General features: G+C 49.9%; 1 protein-coding gene across 4 annotated transcripts in view; it reads right to left on the bottom strand.

Annotated features, from left to right (window-relative positions):
- Positions 1-22,318, bottom strand: part of RHBDL3 (rhomboid like 3) — a 46,803-nt gene that overhangs the window by 8,742 nt on the left and 15,743 nt on the right. For 2 of the 4 annotated variants that reach the window (XM_019750723.2, XM_074319997.1), the window contains 5 exons: positions 22,058-22,216; positions 18,019-18,243; positions 14,349-14,497; positions 11,404-11,516; positions 5,734-5,834 (listed from right to left, as the gene is read on the bottom strand). In XM_019750723.2, the coding sequence (XP_019606282.1) occupies positions 5,734-5,834; positions 11,404-11,516; positions 14,349-14,497; positions 18,019-18,243; positions 22,058-22,216 (747 nt within the window). Of the gene's footprint in view, positions 1-5,733; positions 5,835-11,403; positions 11,517-14,348; positions 14,498-18,018; positions 18,244-21,691; positions 21,812-22,057; positions 22,217-22,318 lie in introns of those variants that run through there. The other 2 variants (XM_074319998.1, XM_074319996.1) reach the window with 2 other exon arrangements.

Genomic DNA, 22,318 nt, shown 5'->3' with positions numbered 1-22,318 from the left:
CAGATAAAATGAGACAGAAACTGTGGTATATACATACAATGGAATATTATTCAGTCTTAAAAAGGAAGGACATTCTAATACATACTATAAACTTCAATGAACATTAAAGACATGCTAAGTGATATAAGCCAGTCACAAAAGGACAAATACTGTATGATTCCACTTCTGTGAGGTCCCTAGAGTAGTCAAATTCATAGAAACACAAAGTAGCATGGTGGTTGCCAGGGGCTGCGGGGAGGGAGGAATGGAGAATTAGTGTTTCAGGGGTACAGAGCTTCAGTTTTGCAAGATGAAAAGAGAGTTATGTGACTGGGTGGTGGTAATGGTTACACAATGGTGCGAATGCACTTAGCACTACTGAATTGTATCCTTACAATGGTTAAGATGATAAATTATGTTAATTTACCACAACTAAAAATAAAAGTGATACCGAACACTTCTAACATCCCTTTTCCTCATAAAAACCCTGAATATCTTACCTGATGTCTCTTTCACTGAGTTCTGAGCGATACTATTGGGCAAAGAAAGTCAGATTGTACTGGCTACTCTCTCTGTCAGCTGGGTCCATGCCCCCTCTTGCCCCAGTCTGGGACCTTAGAAAGCATCGTCCCTATTTTTAGACCATTGGTGGGGTGGCTCAGAACTGCTTTTTCTCCAATGTCCTCATTTGTAAATTTGAGATAACCAAGATGCCTATCTCAGTTACTACCTCACCAGGTTTTTGTGAAAGTGAAATGAATTAATACGTATAAAGCACAAGAACACTGTCTGGCACATGGTAAACATCATATAAATGTCTGATATTAGTATTTAGATCTGAGGCAAAAACAGTGATTTTGCCCTGCACAGCGGCTTTAAGACTTCTGAGTCTCAGTGACCTTGGATGGAGCTGGGGACCTCCAGTTTTGCCACCGTGCTTCCCAGTCCAGCCTGGTTTATAATACCTGCCCGGACCCTGAAGGCACTGGAGTTTGCCAAGCTGATCCAGTCACATTCTCTGTCCTGCACTTTAAGAAAGAAGAAACTGAGGGTCCAAGCAAGCTAGTCCAAGGTCACAGTGAGTTAATGGCAAGATTGACAGGATTCCCAGTGAGGGCTCTGTCTGCCCACACTTTTGGGATAGGGTCATGTTCAGTCTGTCTGTGCTCTGTCCCTTCTGGATGCCCCAGCTGCCCCCCAAAGCTGAGCAAATATCAATAAATGACCAGTCTCCCAAGCAGCTGAGGGGTTAAACTAGAAAGTCACCCCTTCCCACCAGCTGCCTCATTTTCCCAACCCATTATTCCCTCCAATAAAATGAGTGCAGTTAAACAACAGGAAAGAAGAAAAAAATCTCACACACAGCCAGCACTGCTGCTGCTATAAATGTTGAAAAGCCTGCAGGCCCCTGGGGAATACAAACCTTTTGCAGGACCTTTAATTTCATTCTCTCCCAGAGCCTCATCGAGTGAGATGGTAAGTCACCCGGGGCCAACAAGGCTGTAACCAGTTCCCTAGGCACGTTGCTCACCCAGCCAGTGAAGAGCTCAGAGTCTGAAACCCAGGCAGGGAGCTTGCTCTCCAACACAGATTCCATAGCCAGGGTAGAAGCAGTTTCTTGTTAAATGACTTTAAGAAAAACCCAACACAGGAAACGGGAAAGCACGACACAGATAAATTAGGGAGTGATTATTTGTCCTACAAAAGGGTTTTTACTTAATAAAGCGAACCTTATAACAGGAATCTTTTGTGTCTTTAAAAGACACTTTTTCCTTGTGCTTTGACAATATGGCTCAATTTATGAAAATTCAGATCTCAAACATTTTTGGGAAAACACTTGTCAGATGGAGCAAAGTGTGAGTAAATATCTTGTATATTTAAAAATGGAAATCAGGCCCAGGGGTCCCAGCAAACGACAATGAATAAATCATTCAGTGATGTGTATCTTTATATTTCCAGTGTTCAAAATAAGAAGTCTTGGTTGGTTGTAGGCCTCTTTTGCCCTCCAGATCTTTTGTTGAAATAGTTTCTGAATTTACTCCCTTGATGTAAACTGCAAGCTTTTCGAAACGCATAGTGTTTTTATGAAAAATAAGACACACATTGATTTAAGCAAAATCTCTCATTTAAACAGATAGTCCTGAGAACACAAGTATCAAACATTTTTCTATTATGTAGTAGCTGGAGCAAAAAGGACACATTTTTTGGTTATTCTCTGTACAGAGATAAGGCAGAATGTATAAAGATAAAATACACACACACACACACACACACACACACACACACACACAGGACCTCCTAGCTCTATAGTGATTTGCCACACAGAAAATATTTCCACATCCACTTCTTTTCATGTGTTTCTCACGACTATTTTGTGAAGAAGAAATTATAGATGAGAGAACTGAGGCCCTAGCATAAGGAACTCACAGCTGTTAAAATGGTGATGCTAGGGGGTGGCTGGATGGCGCAGTTGGTTAGAGCGTGAGCTCTCAACAAGGCTGCAAGTTCAATTCCCGCATGGGATGGTGGGCTGTGCCCCCTGCAACTAAAGATTGAAAACAGCGAATGGACTTGGAGCTGAGCTGCGCCCTCCACAACGAGATTGACGGACAATGACTTGGAGCTGATGGGCCCTGGAGAAACACACTGTCAGGCCTCTCGAGCCTTGCCTTTGCTCGGGGCCTGCTCCCAACCCTTTGGAGTGTACTTTTTCTTTTAATAATGATCCCTTGAGCTGTTCTCTACTGCTCAGATCTGCTCCTGTTTCTTTGGAGTGTACTGTCTTTTCTAATAAACTACTCTTTCACCACTTAAAAGAAACACACTGTCCCCCAATATTCCCCAATAAAATTTATTAAAAAGACAAACCAAAAATGGTGACACTAGTACTCAAACCCAGATTTTCATGATTGTCAAGAGTTTTTTTTAAAAATCTTTTTTCCCCCCTTCTTCCGCCTCCCCCCTCCCCCCCCCCACTCCGGTTCAAGCTGGTTTCTCAGTCTAGTTGTGTAGGACACAGCTCCCTGGCCCATGCTGGTATTACGAGCCTTGTGCTGAGGGAGTCGGTTGCTGGTCATTGGTCTTGTCGTTGGTCGGCCGCTCACAGCAGCTCTTGCCAGCTGTGGGCCGCTACTGGCAACCCATGTCTCATGGCAGCACACAGCAGCACACAGTAGCCCACACCGACCTCCGGCTGCTCCCAGGAGCCCAGTTCCAGGGAAAGCTGTTGTTCACAATCCTAGCTGTAGAGGGCGCAGCTCACTGGCTCATGTGGGAATCGAACTGGCGACCTCACGGCATTCCAACCACCTGAGCCACCTGGCCAGCCCAACTGTCAAGATTTTCATGACTGTCAAGTGCTTGCTTTTTCTCCATTTTGTACTAACAAGGTGTTTTATTGTGTATACATATAGAGACCAATCTTCATTTCGGAATTAAAATCAATAGTATATCTATTAGGTTGAACCACATGAAATTGCCAATCTTTAAATAAATGCTCCTTACCCACACAAATGACAATTTCATAGGGTTTGACCCAAGGAATCTCTGAATTGCTGGGCACGGAGCTAATTTGGGTAAAAGGTGACCTCTTGATGAAAGGAAACCAATGTGTTTTTTTTTTAAATGAGAAAATGAGTTGGTGTTTTTCTCACTGTCCAATAAGCACCACACAGCTTTCTAGGAAAAGGCTACCATATGTCAAGCTCTGGGGACTGCAAAACTCCCAGTTGGCCAGGGAAAGCTGTGTCCTTCTGGAAGGGCAATGGGCTCTCAGATGGGGCTGCTCATCTCCTCGGCCACAGACATGGGCCGTTTGCCAGAGAGAAGTGTAAACTGGAACAAAACCATTCTCACATCTCCCTCCTCCACACCATGCCCCACGCTACAGTTCTTGGGGTGGTCTGCCCTCACCATGGGAACTCCTGGGGCACCAGGGCTGTTTCCCATGTGGTGGGGAAGGAGGGGGAAACAGGGCATCTTTATGAACTCCTGTTTGTTACTTCTTTCCCATGTTCTCTTGGTTGTGCGTGTTCATTCCCTCACATACAAACACATCTTGTGGGGAAAAGGAGGGTGGGTGGTTATCATTTCCCTCCCCTACAGAAAGGAATGGGGGCAGGGGGAGGGGAGAGTGGAGTAGCTGGAACTCGGAGGAAGAGCTGTGTCTGGGGAAAGCAGTGGCACTGATACAGAATGACCCATTTAAGAGGGCCATGTGAGGCAGCCCTGCTCCCCGGTTCTCAGCAGACCGAGCCGTGTGTGTGTAAACACACGGGCACAAACACACACTCAGACTTGCGCATTCACACAGGTTTTCCCATACCTGCTGTAGTTCTCCAAGCGCTCACTGGAAGTTGCCAAAATTCAGGCAAATATAAAGTGTAGTCAGTGTCTGTCTGTCTCTTTCCCCCTCTTTCTTCCTTTCTTTCCTCTCTCCCTCTCATGCTCTCTCTCTCAACATACAAAGGGGACTTTGGTGAAGAAAAAGGGATGGTGTTGAGGAGCAGGGCCGGTGAGAGTGGCAATAACAAAAACGAAACGGGAGAATTTAGGAACTCCAAAAAACTGTTGCCACTGAGTATTCACGCACCTGCCACATGGTGAAGACAGTGATGGAGGAGGGAGGTGAGTACCAGAGGACCCCAAAGAGAAGCTAGGCCTTTTCTGAATATTGTTCATTCATTCCTTCCTTCATCTACCAAAATTTCGTGGGCACCATCTACCATGTGCCCAGCCTTATGCCAGGCACTAGGGAAACAGATGAGTAAGACCTGGGCCCTGACTGAAGGCTCCCAGGCCAGCAGGGGTATTAGCCAGAGTTAGCCAAGCACTGCCAGAGACTCCTCCTTCAGGCTCTAAACCTCAGACTGCTTCCAAAACAAGGAAAAAGTCTCCCCTCACCTCCTTTGAGACTGACTATCAGATTGATTCCTATTTCTTGCCTTGAAGACCCTGTCTCTATGTGGCACCCACCCGGGCCTCTCCTGCAAGAATCAGGAAATTAAGTGAACACTTATACTGAGTGATTACTTTCACTTTCTCTCATTTATCACGTATCATCCTATTTCACAGACGTGTAAACTGAGGCACAAAGCAGTTAAGTCACTCGCCCAAGGTCACTTTTTAGGAAGTGAGTGGCTGGGGTTCACTCATAGCCCACACTCGTAACCATTAAACACTATGGCCTTTCAGAAAAAGGCAAAGAAGGGTGTGAGAAACGGAACAGCGGTACCACACCACTGCGACAGGCTGGTACGGAGAAACAACACTTGAATGGTTTTCAGGAGATGTGGATTCAAGTCCCGATTTTGCCACAAACTTGACTGTGACTTTGGACAAATCACGTAACCTCTCAGAACCTTCTTTCCAATTTGAGAATTTTGATGCGATGATCTTTAAGGTCCCTTGACTTTGAACAATCTATGACAAACCACGATTACAACGATGATATATGCTAGTGGTCATGAATTTTAACACTTTTAAAGCCACTGAGTAAGAAAGGGGTGGAATAGGGACATGGGCCAATTCACAGGAAAAGCCATGCCTGGAGAAAACACGAATTCTATATACAGGGGCCCCATTTGCAATGGGCCTACAGAGGGTGAGGCGTGCCTGTGACCTGGCTACCAGCCAGGTCTGCCTGGACTGGAGCGTGAACGAGGATCCAAAACCCAACCCAGACGATTAATCCCCGGGACCCAGTGATGGCAGAGGGCAGGCCAAGAAAGGCATTCTGGGGCAGGAGGTACTCACCATCACGATGTTGGCCAGATGAGCAGAGACAAGCGCATATACCCCTCCAGAGGAGCCCACAACTGGCGCAGTCATGTCAGCCACAGATACCGCCAAGGATCCTGGGACAGACAGACAGAGAATTCAAGAATGCTGGAGGCAGTTCCCCACCCCAGCCCTCGGCCCTCAGATGCTGCCGCCTCAGGGATAAGACCCCAGAGCAAAAGTCTCTTCCTTGATCCCATGTTGCCTTGGAGCCTCCTAGAGGATTAATTTATGGCTCAAAGAACCATTTGATTCAAACTTCTTTTACAGATGGGGAACAAAGACTCAGTGGAGGAAAGACTCAGTGAGCATCTGCCTCTCAAGCCAACCTCTGCCTCCCAATGTGCTGTCTCAGGGTTCTGGAGCGGTAACAAAAACTGTTGCAGAAACAGCTACCACTTCTGGGACACTGGCCAAGCATTTCACATCCATTCTCCCCTTGAACACTCAAGACCGCCCTTTCAGAAAGGTGCTAGTAGCATTATTGCAGACATGAAGAGACTGAGCCCAGAGTCACCTGATGGAGACGGCTGGACCCCGGATGTGAGTCCAGGTCTGCTTGACACAAAGCCTGTGCTCTTGGCCTGAACAGCAGCGACTCCCCACACTGGTACCGAGGTCAACCTCCACCCTCTACCGTCACTCTTTGCTCAACAGCATCTAGAAACCTGCTTAGATCATCTCCAAAACCTTCCTCCAGCTGAGTGAAGTCACAAAGGGCCAACAGGCTCTCCCGAGCAAAGGGGGCTTCTTTGGAGGAAAAGTGTCCTTGCAAAGTCCCCAGGAAGAGAGAGAGAGATGATGTCATACCCTTTGGGGGAAAGAAGGGTATAGACTCTTGGTCTGGGGGGGGATGACAAACTTTTTGTCCTGGGAGGAAAGCTGCGCAGAGAGGAGATGGGAAACGTATTGTTCCGGTCTCATTTAAGTGTGATCAATGCTTTGGCTTCCAGGGAAGGACATGGGAGACTAAAAATAACTGGGAGGTAGAGCCCATGGGCTCAGAGGATGAGAAATGGCTGGCCTGGGTGAGTGTGCAGAAATCACCACTGGAAAATGCCTGCAGGCTCATGAGCCAATTAGCTGCTGCCTGGATTGAGAGGAGGGATAGGCAGAAGGCCAAATTCTGCAGGTTCTATAGGGGTGGAGGGTCTCCTACTAAGGAGATGGCTGGGCCCAGGAACCAGAGCACCCGACACCCTGGGTATGGAGAGGCCCTGTAACATCAGCCGCCTTCTCCCCACATACCTGCCACACCTCTCTCCTCACTCCTCAGCTCTGGGATCCTTCAAGGAAGAGATCCCCACCACAGATTCTTGGTCTCAAGGGGGATGTAATTTCCCAGGAAAGAACAAACTATCAACTGAGAACTCCCAAGTCCTTCTGCCCTCCCAGGGCAACTATAAATCTTTCTTCTCCCCTTTCAGGCCTTCCCTCCGGCTTTAATTAGGTATTGATCTATTGTCAGATAACCTTTTTTTTTTCTTTCTTTTTTTATTTTTTTACTGCCGAGCCATGGGGTCAACCATATATAACGGGAGAAAAAAACAAAAAAATCCCAGGGTGGCAAACAGACAGGCAGCAGGATCTGCATGACAAAGGGTTCCCACGCTCTCCCGGTGGGCTGGCTGCCCAAGCCCCTTTGCTCCTCATTAATTACCGTTGGGACAGAGGACGCCCAAGCCTCCCTGGGCTGGCCTCTTTCCTCAGCACAAGTCCCCACAAACCAGCCCAGATTCTGCCCCTCGGCCTCCCCAGAGTGATCCACCAGGGGCAGAGGCATCAGAGATGCCCCCCGGGTCCAGCATCCACACACTGACCTTTCCCTCACCCTACCGGTGGATTGGAGTCCTAACCCCAGTGCAAGGGGTCAGCCTGGGATTGTGGCAGGGGCATGGAATGGGAGTGTGGCTGCCTAGTTGTGTGACCTTGGGTACAGCCCCTGAATTCTTTGGGCTTCAGTTTTCACATCTGTGAAATGAGGAGGTCTAAGGCTGTCCAACTTCTGAGCAGTGAATCCCTCTTTTGAAAGGAAACCTTACCCAGACCCTACCCCATGGAGCAGAGCACATACAGAGAGGCCCTCTGGCTGAATGGGGGTGGGGCCTGGGGAGCACCGTTTGCCACCCACTGGAGGGCACCTCCAGGGTAATCTGAGCCTTGGCCTCAGGGCTGGGTCTGAGGCTCAGACCCTGGTTCTAGCACCTTGAAGGTAACAATCTGGATCCACCTGCCCTCCCTCTGTGGCATGAAGACTTTCCTCAAGTGACTGCAGATTGGCCCTGCCCTAGAGGGTCTAGGAGAGATCAAATACAAACACAGCATGTGTGCCTATCAGTATAGCAATAAAGGCCACCCCAGGGCAGCAAGCTTGGGCGAGCAGGATTTCTAATAAGCTCTCCGAACCTAATGGATGACAGTTCAGCAAGGCCAGTATGGATTCCACGGAGGCCACAGGGGGGGACAGAATGGCAAGTGACACACCACACCTCTGCACAGCAGCACACCACAGGAGTCGCTCGAGTCAGGGCTACAAATTGTTCCCCCCAAATTCTGGGCCCATGGCAGCGTGTGGATAAATTGGTGACTTTGCCGGGGCCGGCCCAGTGGCTCAGGCGGTTAGACCTCCATGCTCCTAACTCCGAAGGCTGCCGGTTCAATTCCCACATGGGGCAGCGGGCTCTCAACCACAAGGTTGCCGGTTCAATTCCTCGAGTCCTGCAAGGGATGGTGGGCAGCGCCCCCTGCAACTAACATTGAACACAGCACCTTGAGCTGAGCTCCCGAATGGCTCAGTTGGTTGGAGCGCGTCCTCTCAACCACAAGGTTGCCGGTTTGACTCCCACAAGGGATGGTGGGCAGCGCCCCCTGCAACTAGAGACGGCAACTGGACCTGGAGCTGAGCTGTGCCCTCCACAACTAAGATTGAAAGGACAACAACTTGACTTGGAAAAAAGTCCTGGAAGTACACACTGTTCCCCAATAAAGTCCTGTTCCCCTTCCCCAATAAAAAATCTTAAAAAAAAAAAAAAAATTGCTGACTTTGCCATAAAGCACAGCTATGATCATTTTACCCTGGAAAATTTAAAGCAGGTGTTCTCTAACATCTCTCTTGGTCATCAAATCAAAATCAAAATCAAAATCAGCAGAACAATGTAACTATTTCTGTATTCTTTCATTTACAAATATTTGTTGCTTAACATGTGCTAAACTCTGTGTTAGGCTCTGGGGATACACACCTGCCTTGTTTATAATCTATAATAAAAGCTTGGTGGGGCAGCCATATAATTGTTAGCCAGAAGTAAAATGCACATTGGCCTCAAGCACTGGTTAGAAGCACAGGGCGGAGGAAGGGTTTCCACCCGATATAGTATTTCCTAGCTGAGCAAATTGAACAAGCCATTTCACTGCTCTGAACTGCCTGTCAAATGGGGGTACCAGTACCCACCTCATAAGATGGTTGGGATGAATACAGCAGATAACACACAGGAACCCTTTATCACATGCCCTAAGTACCCGACATGCTCAGCAGAGGTCACCTGTCATCGTTACAAAATGTGATGGCCTTGGATTTGGAATATTGTCATTGGGCAGCAATTAAAGAGCAGGGCCGCATGTTTATTAAGACCTCCCTTGGTTTCTGACAGTCTGCACACAGGAAAAGGCCTGCCCTTTTGTTCTCGTAACATGGCAGTGGTTTAGAGCACAACCTTTGAGGTCAGACAGCCTGGGTTTGAGCCCAGCTCCACTTCCGACTGTGTCTTCTTAGGCAAGTCACTTGGGCTCTCTAAGCCTCGGTTTCTGTATCGACAACAGGTGGAGTAATGGCACCTGCCTCACAGGGTTGGTGTGAGGGTGAAATACAGCCTGCACAAGACAGGCCCTTGGTAACGACTGGCTATCCAGTCAGGGTCTGGCTGTCTGTGAACAGGGCCCCATTCTGAGCTGAGAGGGAGGAAGGGGTGCAGGGACATCAGGCAACTCAATCCTGGAGATAACGAACGTGATGTGTTGTGACCAGATATGTTGTGACTGGAGTGCCCTCTGGTCTGAATCAATGCCTGAGACAGAAGAGGGCACGTCATTTGCTTTGTGATACAGCCCCTCACCCTCGTGTGGAGCTGGCAAGCCCCACTTCTGTCTGGGCACCATCCCGCTCTGCACTGGTACCACGGGGAAGTGATGCCTGCACTGTGTCCCTGCTGTGTGTCATCTGGATCGGACGAGGCCTGCGTCACTTGGAATCTTCTTTCTGTCGTCTGGGTTACTGGCACTGCCATCTAATTGACTGCTAACTGCAAGTGTTCCGCGTGTCTCTCCTGTTCCTTCCATTTACCATCTGGGTCTCCGGGATCTAGGTGGGGAGAATGGGGCTCTAAATCTCCCGGTGTCAAGACCCAGGGCTGTGTGGGTGGCTGAGGAAGCCTGACACTCAGAGATGCTCCTTAGACTTTTGTTCAAGGACGTGGAAGGTGCTGGATTCTGGGAGAAGCCGGTGTGGGTGCTGTCAGAGGGGGCCAAGTGTTTTTAACTTCAGCACAGAGAGGAACAGAGGAAGCCGCAGCTGCACCAATCTCCCAGGTGGAGGGTTCACAAACTAGCAGAGCAGCCTCGCCTGGATGGGGTGGGACCCTTCCTCTTGATTCTTGAAGCCACTCAGTGACTCCCAGGGTCCCTGCCTGCCCAGTGTTTACAAGGCTGACGCTGCCCCACTCTCCTGATGACAACTTTAATGCCACTCAGAAAGGATTAAGATCTTACTTAAACATACACACAAAGCTCCCTTGGGCACAGCTGTCAAGGTTAAGAGCTGAGGTGGCAAACCTCGTTACAAAAAAAAAATAAAAATCCAGCCATAAAGTTGGAAGCATCACGAGGGACATCCCTGTGTTCAGGAGCCCGGCTGATGCAGACTTTTGCTGCAGAAATCTGCTCTGCTCTCCCCAGCTCACCCCAACCCACTTCACCTCCCACTGGGGAGGGAAAGGGGAAAGTCACGCTGCCACTGTCCTCAAGGCCATGATCAACTGCCATGTGAGCCGAGTCAGCCCGGGGACCCAGAGTCCTCTAGATGGCACAAATGCTGCCTCTTAGGCCAGATTCTCTCCTGTCAGCAGTGGGCCAATCAAGGGGACAGCGGCCAGCCTGGCAGAGGTCAGATCTCCCTTTGGGTAGAAGTGTTGGCCTGGACAGGGATGTACCTGGCTTTGCCCACACTTGGATGTCGCTACAGGGATCTTACTGTGCCCCTGCACAGTTCACATAACGCTGTTACGCCATTTGTCACCTCAGATCTTATTAGTTCCCCCTTAAAGCTTAATGAGGCCCAGAGAGGTTAAGGAATTTCCCCAAGCTCACACAGCTCCAACACGGTGGTGTAAGACTGAAAGTCTGCTCAGTCTTCCTGTTCCAAACCGTATGCTCTCCTCCGCTCTGCCATCACATGTCTCCCTCTCTGGGTGGCTGTTCCCTTTCTAGCCTCCCAGGGGAGATAGGGAGATTTGAGTGGAGGACAACCATAGTAGACAGGAGCCTTGGTGACGAAGGTCCTGGGTCCCCTGGAAGCCTGGGGCTTGCCTGACCCCACGGGCATTTCCAACCTCTTTGGGGAGGTTTCCCCTGTGGATGCGGGGCCCACCTGCCTACCTGCCACAACACCGGCCACGTAGACCAGCCCAATGCGGGTTGCTCCGTGCACCATCTCCAAGGGTACCCCCACCAGGAGCTGCAGCACCACGTTGAGTCCCAGGTGTTCTATCCTGTACAGAGAGACCACACTCCATTCATTCATTCATTCATTCATTCATTCATTCATTCATTCAACAAACACTGCATGCTAAGATGCTGGAGATCCAGTAGTGAATGAGACCCTATCCCTGCCTTTGAGAAGATCTTGGGGGGGGTGCAAAGGGGGAGGCAGGAATTACAATACAGACAGATCATCTTGGAAAGAGTGTTCCTTCCACACCTTCCCTGCCACCTGAGACAGGAACACAAGTGCAGGGCCTGGGTCATACCTGGAAGTGTCTGCACCTGCCACAGGGAGAGGGGCTAACCCTGGTCGAGATCCAGCAACTCCATAGGTTGACACATGAAAAGCCAAAGATCAGAGATGGGTAATGACTAGCTTAGAGTCACACAGCTGCTTAGTGGCCAGGCTGGCACCACACACAGCCTGGGTCAGATGTGCAGAACCTGCTCCATTCACCAGGCCACCAGGGCGCTCGGGCTGGCTACTGTGTTTGTAAGAGCTACTGAGATGGAAAGAGAAAGTAACTGTTTTCAAAACAAGTGCAAGCACTAGCGCTATCTCATAGAACTTAATCATTCAAAGTTATCACTTAAAATCTCATAGGAGAGGCTTCTCCCTTCTGGTAAGAAGGAAACTGTTCTACCCCCAAACTCTCAGGGTTGGGTATTCCTACCCTGTGAATGCCTTCCTTTTTACCCTATCATATACCTGCAACCAGATCTCATTGCTAGATGGTGTCTAGCCGAGTGCAAATGTTACGAGAAACGGTCGTAACATTACTATTATTATATCAATGTGTGCTTTCTAGTTTACAAAGCACTTTACCATCCATTATCTCATATAAACTGAGCCTACAGCATCTGGACAGCTCTCTGGGGATGCTTAAGTTATAGGGTAACAGCAGGTACCAAGGGGTCTGGATGCTGGCCTCGTCTGCAGAACCCGGCCTGGAGGCCAACTGCTCTGCTATGGGCAGTGCACACGGGCACGTGTTTACCTAGGAGGGTACCTGTGAGCTAGCTCAGGTCTCAGATGAGGTTCTGTCCCAAATTCTCACCATGCCTGGAATCTTCTAGCACTCCCTGACTGTGCCAGCATCTAGATTAGTTGTGCCAGGATTCTAGATTAGAAATGTCAGAAGAATTCATTGAAAAGGAACTGGGTGGTAGCATCAGACTCCGAGTCAGAGAGACCTCCGAAATTTCTGGTCCTGTCTCCTTGGTTTACAGCCTCGAACCTGATGCTAGAAGAGAAGAGGCCGCGTAAGGGGAACCCAGAGCTCCTGCCTCCCAACCTGAGCTCCTTCTTCTTTGCCACAGTGACTTCTGAATTCACCAACCAGCCCAGCGTGTGTGCCTGAGTAACAGGTCCCCCTGCTGGGCTGTCCCTAGGTGCTGGCCAGCTGTCCCTGTGTCCTGTCTACAGCAGCCAAGAACCCCGCCCTCAAAATCACAGGCCTGGAGAATCTTCCCAGGGCTCTGCCTGGCAGGCATCCATTAGAAGCAATGGCCGGAGAAAGGCCCAAGGCTACCCCAGCTCAGAGCATCTGTGCTCTGTCCACTCCTGGAGGCAAAAAAATGGACAAGGAGCTTCTGTCCATTCTCCTCCTCACCTGAAGGGATCAGAGGAGGCGAGAGGGCAGTCGTGCCAACACAGCAGGTAGTCCCAACCCTTGGGCAGCCTGGGCAGGGAATCCCCCTGGATCCTGTTGTCTCCAGCTCTTGGCTTGTGAAAAGAATGATATTCGACATACCTCCCTCCCTCTGCTCCTTGGCCCTGCGAGAGCAAAGCCTGGGACACAAAAGGCGAGGTGAACAGCCTGTGCCAACAGTGCCCTCTGGCTCAGAGTGGAGACATCCATCGACCACCATCAAAATGTCTCCTCACCCCACAGTCACCGCCAGCAGATGCAGCCAATTAGGGGTTGGTGTTTGTGCTGCTTTAGAAGCTCAGTAGGCAGTGAAGCTCACAGTCGGGCTCCCTCTTGGCCACTGTGGGCCTTTCTGCCAAGGAAGGAAAATGATGGTGCCATGGGGGCCACAGGGATCCTCTTCCCTTTTCTATCTCCAGGGACAGGCATCCCCCAAGGGCTTTTCCCAGACTAACGGTGAGTAAACTCACTTCTCTCTCTGGAGAGGCTGTGAAAGACACCATAGAGGTCTGGTGTCTAGGGACTCTGCTTTCCCCACTCAGCACTTCTCCTGCGTAAAAATGGTCTCCAGCCAAGACAGTGCTTTTTAAGGGATTTGGACCTGGATGGTCACCTAGCCTTATCATGCGGTAAGAACTGATTGCACTCCAGCCCTAAAAAGGGCCACATGGCTCTGTGAACAGAAGCTGTAAGTATTGCCAGAAGTCCTCAAGAAGACGCACCATAGATGGAGAGCACCTTGGGAAGAAGGCAGTTTCAATAGATCTGTCCTTTATTTCACTTAAGGGGGCACTCACACACACACACACACACACACAAACAAACACAGTTTATGCCAATGAATTTAGTAGCTGACCACATTTATCCTCTTTGCTTTGGCCACTGGGAATCTCAGAACAAATTTATAACCCACTGCTAGCAAGTACATGGACTTACATGCTGTGTATGTTTATGCTGATCTCACCACGGAATTTTATCATTTTTCCTTCCTCTATTTTCCCCTTTCCCCTTTAGAGCGCTCACTAATTAACTCTTATATTTTGGTATTAGATGAGTTTCAAGGAGCTACCTCAAATCTTGTGTCCAGGTAGCTCAAATAAACTAAAAAATACATGCCAATCCAGGCTATCTGGGCCACTTATTTTCCCACAGGGACTCTTGATAGAGCAAAAGAAGATAGGTACTCACCCTGCATGCATGAAGATATACGTCAAGTAACGCCAAGCCTGTGCTCGGAGCTGGGGGTGGTAAACCAGTGAGTTCTTCAGGTATCGTGGGTGGGTTACCTGAAGCACAAATTGATCCAACGACACTCCATTGTAGAGGAAAAAGGCAACCTGGATGAGCGCACAGAACGAGGACGACCTGTTACTAAGTGCACAGCTGCCCAGGAAGCCCTCTTGTGCTAACATGCAGAATCCCTGCTGGAAGTTGTCATCCTTCCTTCTCAGAGAATGAGGGACATCCCTATGGTCAGCGCCCAGCCTAGCTTTTAACGGTCTCTTACCCCTCTTCTGTTCAAATATTTTGTGTTAGGTGTTCACACAAAATGGTCACGTGCGTCTCTGCCCACACTTCCCCGGTGCTGAGCCGGAAGGGTTTGGAGGAGTTTCAAATTTGATTCCAGTAATAATTCACTCACCCATTTGGGGGATGAGGCGATTCCACATAAGTTGATTTTCCTTTCATTGTGGTAAAATGCATATAACATAAAACTTAGCATCTCAATCAGTTTTAAGTGTACAGCTCAGTGGCGTTAAGTACATTCACAATGTTGGACAACCCGCATCCACCCCCAGAAGTCTTTTCATCTTGCAAAACTGAAACTCCGTACTCATTAAACATGAGTTTCCCATTCTCCTTTCTCCCAGTCCCTGGCGACCACCATTCGCTATGAATTTGGGTTCTTTAGGTGCCTCATATGAGTGGACTCATATAGTGTTTATCTTTTGGTGACTGGTTTATTTTAGTTAGCATGATGTCATCAAGGTTCATCCATATTATAGCGCGTGTCAGAATCTCCTTCCTTTTAAAGGATGAATAATATTCCATGGTATGTATGAATCACATATCGCTTATCCACGCATCCACTGATGGACACTTGGGTTGCTTCCACGTTAGCTCCTGTGAATAATGCTGTTATGAACATGGGTGTACAAATATCTCACTGAGTCCATGCTTTTGATTCTTTTAGGTATATATGCAGAAGTGGAATTGCCAGATCAAATGGTAATTCTATTTAATTTTCTGAGGAACTGCCATACTGTTTCCCGTAATGGCTGTACCATTTTACATTCCCTCCAACAATGTACAGTGGTCCCAATTTCTCTGCATCTTCACCAACACTCCATATAAGCAGATTTTGCAGATAACTGAAGCATACTTCTTTAAGCCCTAAAAGAGTATTTAACTTTGTGTGTTTTTTCTGGAACACTACCTAAAATGCATCATTCATGTCTCTGTGTTCTTACTTAGTATATATGCACAGTATTTTTCTTTTCATTTTATTGGGGAATATTGGGGAACAGTGTGTTGCTCCAAGTCATTGTCCCTCAATCTAGTTGTGGAGGGTGCAGCTCAGCTCCAAGTCCAGTTACCGTTTTCAATCTTTAGTTGCAGGGGGCACAGCCCACCATCCCATGCGGGGACTTGAACAGGCAACCTTGTCGTTGAGAGCTCGTGCTCTAACCAACTGAGCCATCCGGCCGCCCCCTGCACAGTCTTTTAAGGACGCCTCAGGTGCTGATCTGGGCTATAAGAGTGATGTCTTCTCCAGCAATTGATGGGGTTGTCATTCCTATACTAAATGGCCCCAAATTCTTGTGTTTCTTTAAGACTCAAGTCTGCTTTTAAATTTTGTGTTGTCCTCTCCCAGACTGCCAGGTTGTGAGCAGGTTGTTAACCAGGTACTATAACCAGATTCTTCTTATTGCTGGCTACTAGTGGGTCACTTCTAATAGCTTCCTTCCATGTCCCTTCTATTTTCCCTCTGTTATGGAATCAGAAAGCCAGGTTACTAGAACTGTATGTAAAACAAAAACTTTGGGCTTTAGAACAGGACTTTGAAAGAGTTGCGTCAGCATTTTCTTCTAGATTGGTGCTTTGAATTCATATAGGTGAGGTTTCCGGAAATCTAAAACCAATCTGGCTCCTCTGGATGACCTTAGACAAATTATTTGAATTCTCTGGTTCTTGATTTCCTCATCTGGAAATGGCGGTATGAATGCCTACACTTCCAGGGTGGTCATGAGATTTAAAAGAGAGAAAATACACGAAGACCCGCTGTGTGCCCAGCATGCACTCTGTGAATGCAGCTATAATTAGTGTCGGGTTAAGACCTCCTGGGCTGAGCCTGGAATGGCTTAGGCCCCCCCACCCCCAGCAGCTGGACTCCCCTGGCCTCTCTGGAGAGCCATTCTGTCCACCTAACAGGATGCAGGTGGCCTGGCAACATTACCGCTTCCAAGGCAGCTCGTTATTATTGTTCCTCAAATCGAAGTTAATAAATAGACCAACACAGTAAGCATTTGGAGACCGAGTCCAAGAATATCTCAGAAAAATTGCAACTTTAACGTATATTGGATGCAGCCATAACAACAAACAGAGGAGCTCTGGCCTGCAGACCAGCTATTCTGACTTAGGAAACAAGAAGAAGAATGCCATGAAACTTAACCATCCTGACATTTGATTAGGAACTTTACAAGAACACATGTAGGGGTGGTAATTAGGCCCATGGCTCTGGAAGAGAAACGGTAGAGATGATAAAATGCCAAAGGGAAGCTGAGCTTCTATTCAGGAGCTGAGATTGGTGGTGGTGGTGGTGATGGTGGTGGTGGTGATGGTCGTGGTGGTGGTGGTGGTGATGGTAGTGGTGATGGTGGTGGTGATGGTGGTGGTGATGGTGGTGGTGGTGATGGTGGTGGTGATGGTGGTGGTGGTGGTGGTGGTGATGGTGGTGGTGGTGATGGTGGTGGTGATGGTGGTGGTGGTGATGGTGAGGGTGGTGGTGGTGATGGTGAGGGTGGTGGTGGTGGTGATGGTGAGGGTGGTGGTGATGGTGGTGGTGGTGGTGATGGTGGTGGTGGTGGTGATGGTGGTGGTGGTGGTGGTGGTGATGGTGTGGCACAGGTTCTTGGGCTGAACATCCCAAAGAATTGAGTTCCTTACACAGGGACAGATTCTGAAAGGGGTCCCTTTGGATTCTGTTGCATAAGCAGACTTTTAGAACAATAGGTCTGGATGATTCCCTAAGGGGAGAATGTCCTTTCCAAAGGTGTTAAGCCCACATTGACCTGTTCTTGAACGTTCCCTCCCATATATATTTTCGTGATGCTTTTGTGTTCCATGAGCACTACCAGCCATTCTCTCGCTCAAGAAGGAAGCCTATGGCAGAAGGAGGGCAGGCCTGGTTATTCCTGCTTCACCGGTGGAGGATGGAGTCTCAAGGGAGTGAATGACAGGTCCACGTTACTCACTTGGGGAGGAACTAAAATAAACGGATTTTAATGAGTTCGCCTGGCTAAATCCCCCAAACCAATGAACTTATTACATTGTGTTTGTTGCTGCTGTTTTGGCGGTGGTGGTTATATGGGGATTTTGCTGCAGTGAATATTGCTTAAAGTAATACGCTTTGAAATATTAATCTTTGAAGTAATAATCTTTCTGGTCCAGGGGTTATAACACTGTATGCCCTGTAACGGGGCCTGACTTGCAATGGCAACTGCTATTAGCTCCTCCACCATTGCCTTTGGGGGGAGACAACACTGCCCTTTCCCACATGACCCCAGATATGCTCCTGGCCCCACCCTCACCACACTCCGCCAAGGCAGAACAGCCCCTTCCCCACCCTTGTCCTTGCCTCCAGCAGTGTGACAGTGATCATGAACCAAGGTGGGGGGCAGCAGGTGTAACTGTCATAGTACCACTTCCGGTCAATCTCCCGGGGCAAGGTCTCATAGGCCACATGGCGGATCAGCCGCTGCGAGAGGTTCAGCCCTTTCTCCTCCAGCAGGGCCTTGCTGCACAGCCTGCGGTTCCCCTGCAGGATGGCTTGGCGGAAGCTGTTAGACCGCTTGTTGCTCATCTGCACAGGAAACAGGGTGGGGGGCGGGGTCAGAACTGGCGTCTCGGGGAAGCCCCGACCATTTCCCAGCCAGTGCAATACTTAGACCAACCAGCCTAATCCCATCTTTCCCTTTGTTCTACTGCAGTTCACGAGAAGCAATATGCATTGAGCTCTTCCGTGTCAGGGCTTGTTCTAAACACTTGACATGTAGGTTCATTTGATACAACTAGTCTACCTGTTACACAGGGCTATGACTATCCCCCTTCTACTACATGAGGAAACAGCACAGAGACTTTTAAGAACCCATCAAGTTCAGGCCCGTTAAGGCTCCTGAGCCTATGTTCACATTCAGTTTACCTTCCTTCCTTCCACCCACCACAATTTCCTGAGCAACTACTAAGTGTCAGGCCAGACACAGGGGATACAGTGGTGGTCCAGACAGATAAGTAACCAGTAGTTCGGAGTGAAGGCTGCTGTAACACACATAAGAGGGAGCCATACTGGGTCCCAAGGTAGTCAGGGAGGGCTGCCGGGAGGAATGGGTATCTGAGTGGGAGCTGAAAGGTGAGTAGGAGTTAGCGTCCTCATAAACACTGGCTTGGGAAGAGAGGGGCGGCCATTGGCGAGTTTGTACAGAGGTCCGCAGAACTAGAACTCAAAGCTGTGCCTGTGGATGGTTACCACACCTGAGTACCTCCAAGGGACGTGTAACACTTGGTGAGCCCAGGGACTGGTCGTAGAGCCCTGCGTGAGCACTGAGCCTCACCCATCCTCAGTAGAGCCCTGGCTGCCTCATCCAGCAGATAGCCTGGCTCCACACACCAAAGGCAGCCTTGCTGACTTGCAGCCTCCCAAAGCCTCCGTCACCTCCTACCTGCCCTCCACGACCACATTCTAGACGCTTACGATGGGGAGATGTCCTAGAGACATAGTCCTCCCAACCCCAGAGTCCACAGTGCTGCCTGGGTGGCTGTTCCATGGAAGCCAGGGTGGGGATGATCACACATTCCTGGGACTGTGGGCCCCGCAGTGGTCATTAGGCTAAACCTGAAGGCAGGAGTCCGGAGAGGGCTGCCCAGGTGAAGCAAGCCAGACCGTGGCACAGGGGTGTGAAGCCCTGTCAGGGGGAAGGTAGTGGGGAGGCTCTGCGTTCAGACCAGGCCTCTGGAGCCTCCCTCTGCAGTGCCCTTGCCCCCTCCTGGGCTCTGCTGTCTCTCACCTTTCAAGTCTGGCTTAAAGCTCCAGCAGGCCTTTCTGGATGAACCCCTTCCAAAGATTCCCTATTCTCATCCCCTCCATGCTTCCAAAGCTTGGGTCTGGTTCTTCTTAGAGCCTCAGGAGTTCTGTACACGCAGGCAGGGCTTGGGGCTGCATGCACACTGCAAGCCCCAGACAGGATCACGTCGTGAAGTTATTTTGTCACCACCCTATCCTCCTCTCTCCCAATCCTCGAGTGTGCATGTGCATACAAACACACCCATGGCAGCGCCCTGAAGACCGTGGTGGGGATGGACTCAGCACGAGCACACACACACTCACCATTCACCAGCACCTTGATGAGCCTAGAACTGTGCTCGCGCCGTAGTAACCACGGTCTCAGGCCTCACGGAGCTTACAATTGCACAGGACTATCCTCACATTATAAAGATGGGGACCAGAGCTTGGAGAGGGTAAGTAGTTTTCTCAAGGACCCAAGGTTAGCAAATCAGCATCAGGATTCAAGTCCAGAGCAGCCTGACTCTGGAGTCCACGTAATTGGCACTTTTGTGCCAATTAGAGAAGGGAGCCTCTTCTTTCAGGTGGCTGAGCCCATTCCAGGCCTTGGCGAACAAAGCCCATGCCAGCTTTAGTCCCCAGTCATCCCTCTGCCAGGCATCCTTGTACAGTGCACAACGTGCACACCCACACATGACAGCCCTGGCCACTTAGCTGTAATGACATGTAGTCTGTGCTATAAGAGAAACTTGGCAAAGTACTGTGAGGGCGGGTTCTGGATGAGGTTGGTTTTATCCTGGGTTGGGGTGGGGAAGGGCTTACAAAGGATGCAGAGTTTACCTGGTGGAAAATCATTAGAGACAACAAAGGCTTTCAAATACTTCATCTTGCTTAATCCATGCAATGGCCCTGAAGAGGGTATCCGTTGGCTTCTTTTTACAAATGGGAAAACCCAGGCTCAGAGGATCTTTACCAGTGAGTGGCAAAGGCAAAGCTAGGAGCAGGACCCAGGTCCATCTGACTCTAGGCCCTGAGCTCTCTGCCCCTCACCCAGAGCTTCCTGCCAGTGACCCCTTCTTAGTCCTGTTCTCCAGGGCAGCCCTGCTCACACAAATCCAGGCTAGGTCTGGCTGCTCCAGCTTAGAACTTGAATAGAGAAATTCCGACAGTAACAAGTAACTTGCTATTGTGAGTTCACACAGAGGACCCCACGGACTCCTTGCTGGAGAGAAGCATCTACGAGCGCAGCCATGCCCTCACCTTGCCCTGAGACTGAGCAGGATATGCAGCAAACATCCTGGTCCTGGGGCTATGGATGAGCCTACGTAGGCTCAAACCTGTGGCATGGTCTTTGGTGGCACTGCTAGGCTCCAAGTCACAGGGCTCCCCTCCATCACCCATCACATGATTCTTGGCTGTCACCCCACCCGCACCGTTCCCCAGCTTAGCTCAGCTCTGTCCCCTGCCCTCTCAGAGGTCTGCTCCCTGGGCCCACTGTGAACAGCAGTAGCATGTTTTACCCCTAAAGCCCGACCGCTGCTCCGTGCCCTCGTGCTAACCTCTGGGCAAAGGGAGGCCCTCAGCCAAGAGGCAATGAAAACAATTTCAAAGTCTGGGCGTCCACATCAGAAAGCTCAGTTGACACGATGACCGCTACAAGTGGTACTGGCTTCCCCATCACTGATGCCTGTGAATTCTAGGAGTCCGGGGAACTTCACACCAGTCATTTCACTCTCGCCTCCTCCACAGGCGACGAGAAGAGAGAGGTGACTATCTCCATTTCACCAACAGGGAAACCAAGTGCAGACTTCCAGTCTTGTATTCATCTTGTTACTTCATACAGCTTCTATTGATATCCCAGCCATCCCATGGTAGGTAAAATGCTCCCTGCTTAACTCCAGTGAACCCCATTCCAAGGCTGCCACAGTAGCCCAGTAATAACGTAGCAGTAACCCTCAGCGAGGAGGAAGCATCCACTCCAGGACACCAGGCCACTGGGCAGGACTTACAGGCTTCCTATCTCCAGCCCGTCCAACAACCCAGATATCTGCCAGCAGGTGACGAGCTCTGGCCGTAACCCATGTGCCCCACTGCTCCTGTGAGTTCGGGCCTGACCCTCCCAATATCCACTGCCCAGCTCCTCTCCTGCCAACAATAACCTCCCAGCCCTTTGTTTTGGTGGAACTGACCCCACTCCCAGGTCCAGGGGTGGGCATTGATTAGTTTGAGTCAATCGACACATCCCACTGACCTAATCCAGGCCAATGGGAGGGAGGAAACCCCAGGCCTTGCACAGAAGCTACCACAACAAGAGTCTCTTTCTTCCTCTGCATGGCGAGGCCTGAAGGTGTGAGGGCTGGAACAGCTGCAGCCACTTTGCTGCCACAATGGGAGGGTCTGGAAAGGCCAGGGGCTTCTCTCTGTAGGGGCTGACACTGCAGAGGGCAGCACTGAGAGACAAAGAGAAGACGGGTCCTTGGTGATGTGCTTTCATTGGCTGAAGCCTGGACTCTTTCAGTGCTGTGGGCCAACAGATCCCTTTCCTTGTCCACAAGGGTCCTATAAGCCACAACCCCCACACGGGCCCTCCCAGCGGCGAGGGACCCAAAGTGCTCACCAGGTTGACAAAATCCTGGTAGCAGATCTGCCCATCCGCGTGACTGTCAGCGAGAGCCAGGAGCACGTCCCTTTTGTGCGGGTCCAGCGTGGAGCTGTGGCTCTCCAGGAGGCTGCGGAACTTGCCTGTGCTGATGTAGCCTGTGTTCCCTGGGTCAAACTGAAGGAGAAGCACAGACAGGCAGGGGGTCAGCGGGGCTCTGCCCCTCACTCAGCACTGCCACAGGTGCCCCATCACCATCGCCACTGGCCAGCGCCTGTC

Source organism: Rhinolophus sinicus, linkage group LG15 (genome assembly GCF_036562045.2).
Source record: "Rhinolophus sinicus isolate RSC01 linkage group LG15, ASM3656204v1, whole genome shotgun sequence".
NCBI classification, from domain to species: domain Eukaryota; kingdom Metazoa; phylum Chordata; class Mammalia; order Chiroptera; family Rhinolophidae; genus Rhinolophus; species Rhinolophus sinicus.
Note: the sequence above shows the minus strand (reverse complement) of the source record. Positions and strands in the feature narration are given on the sequence as shown.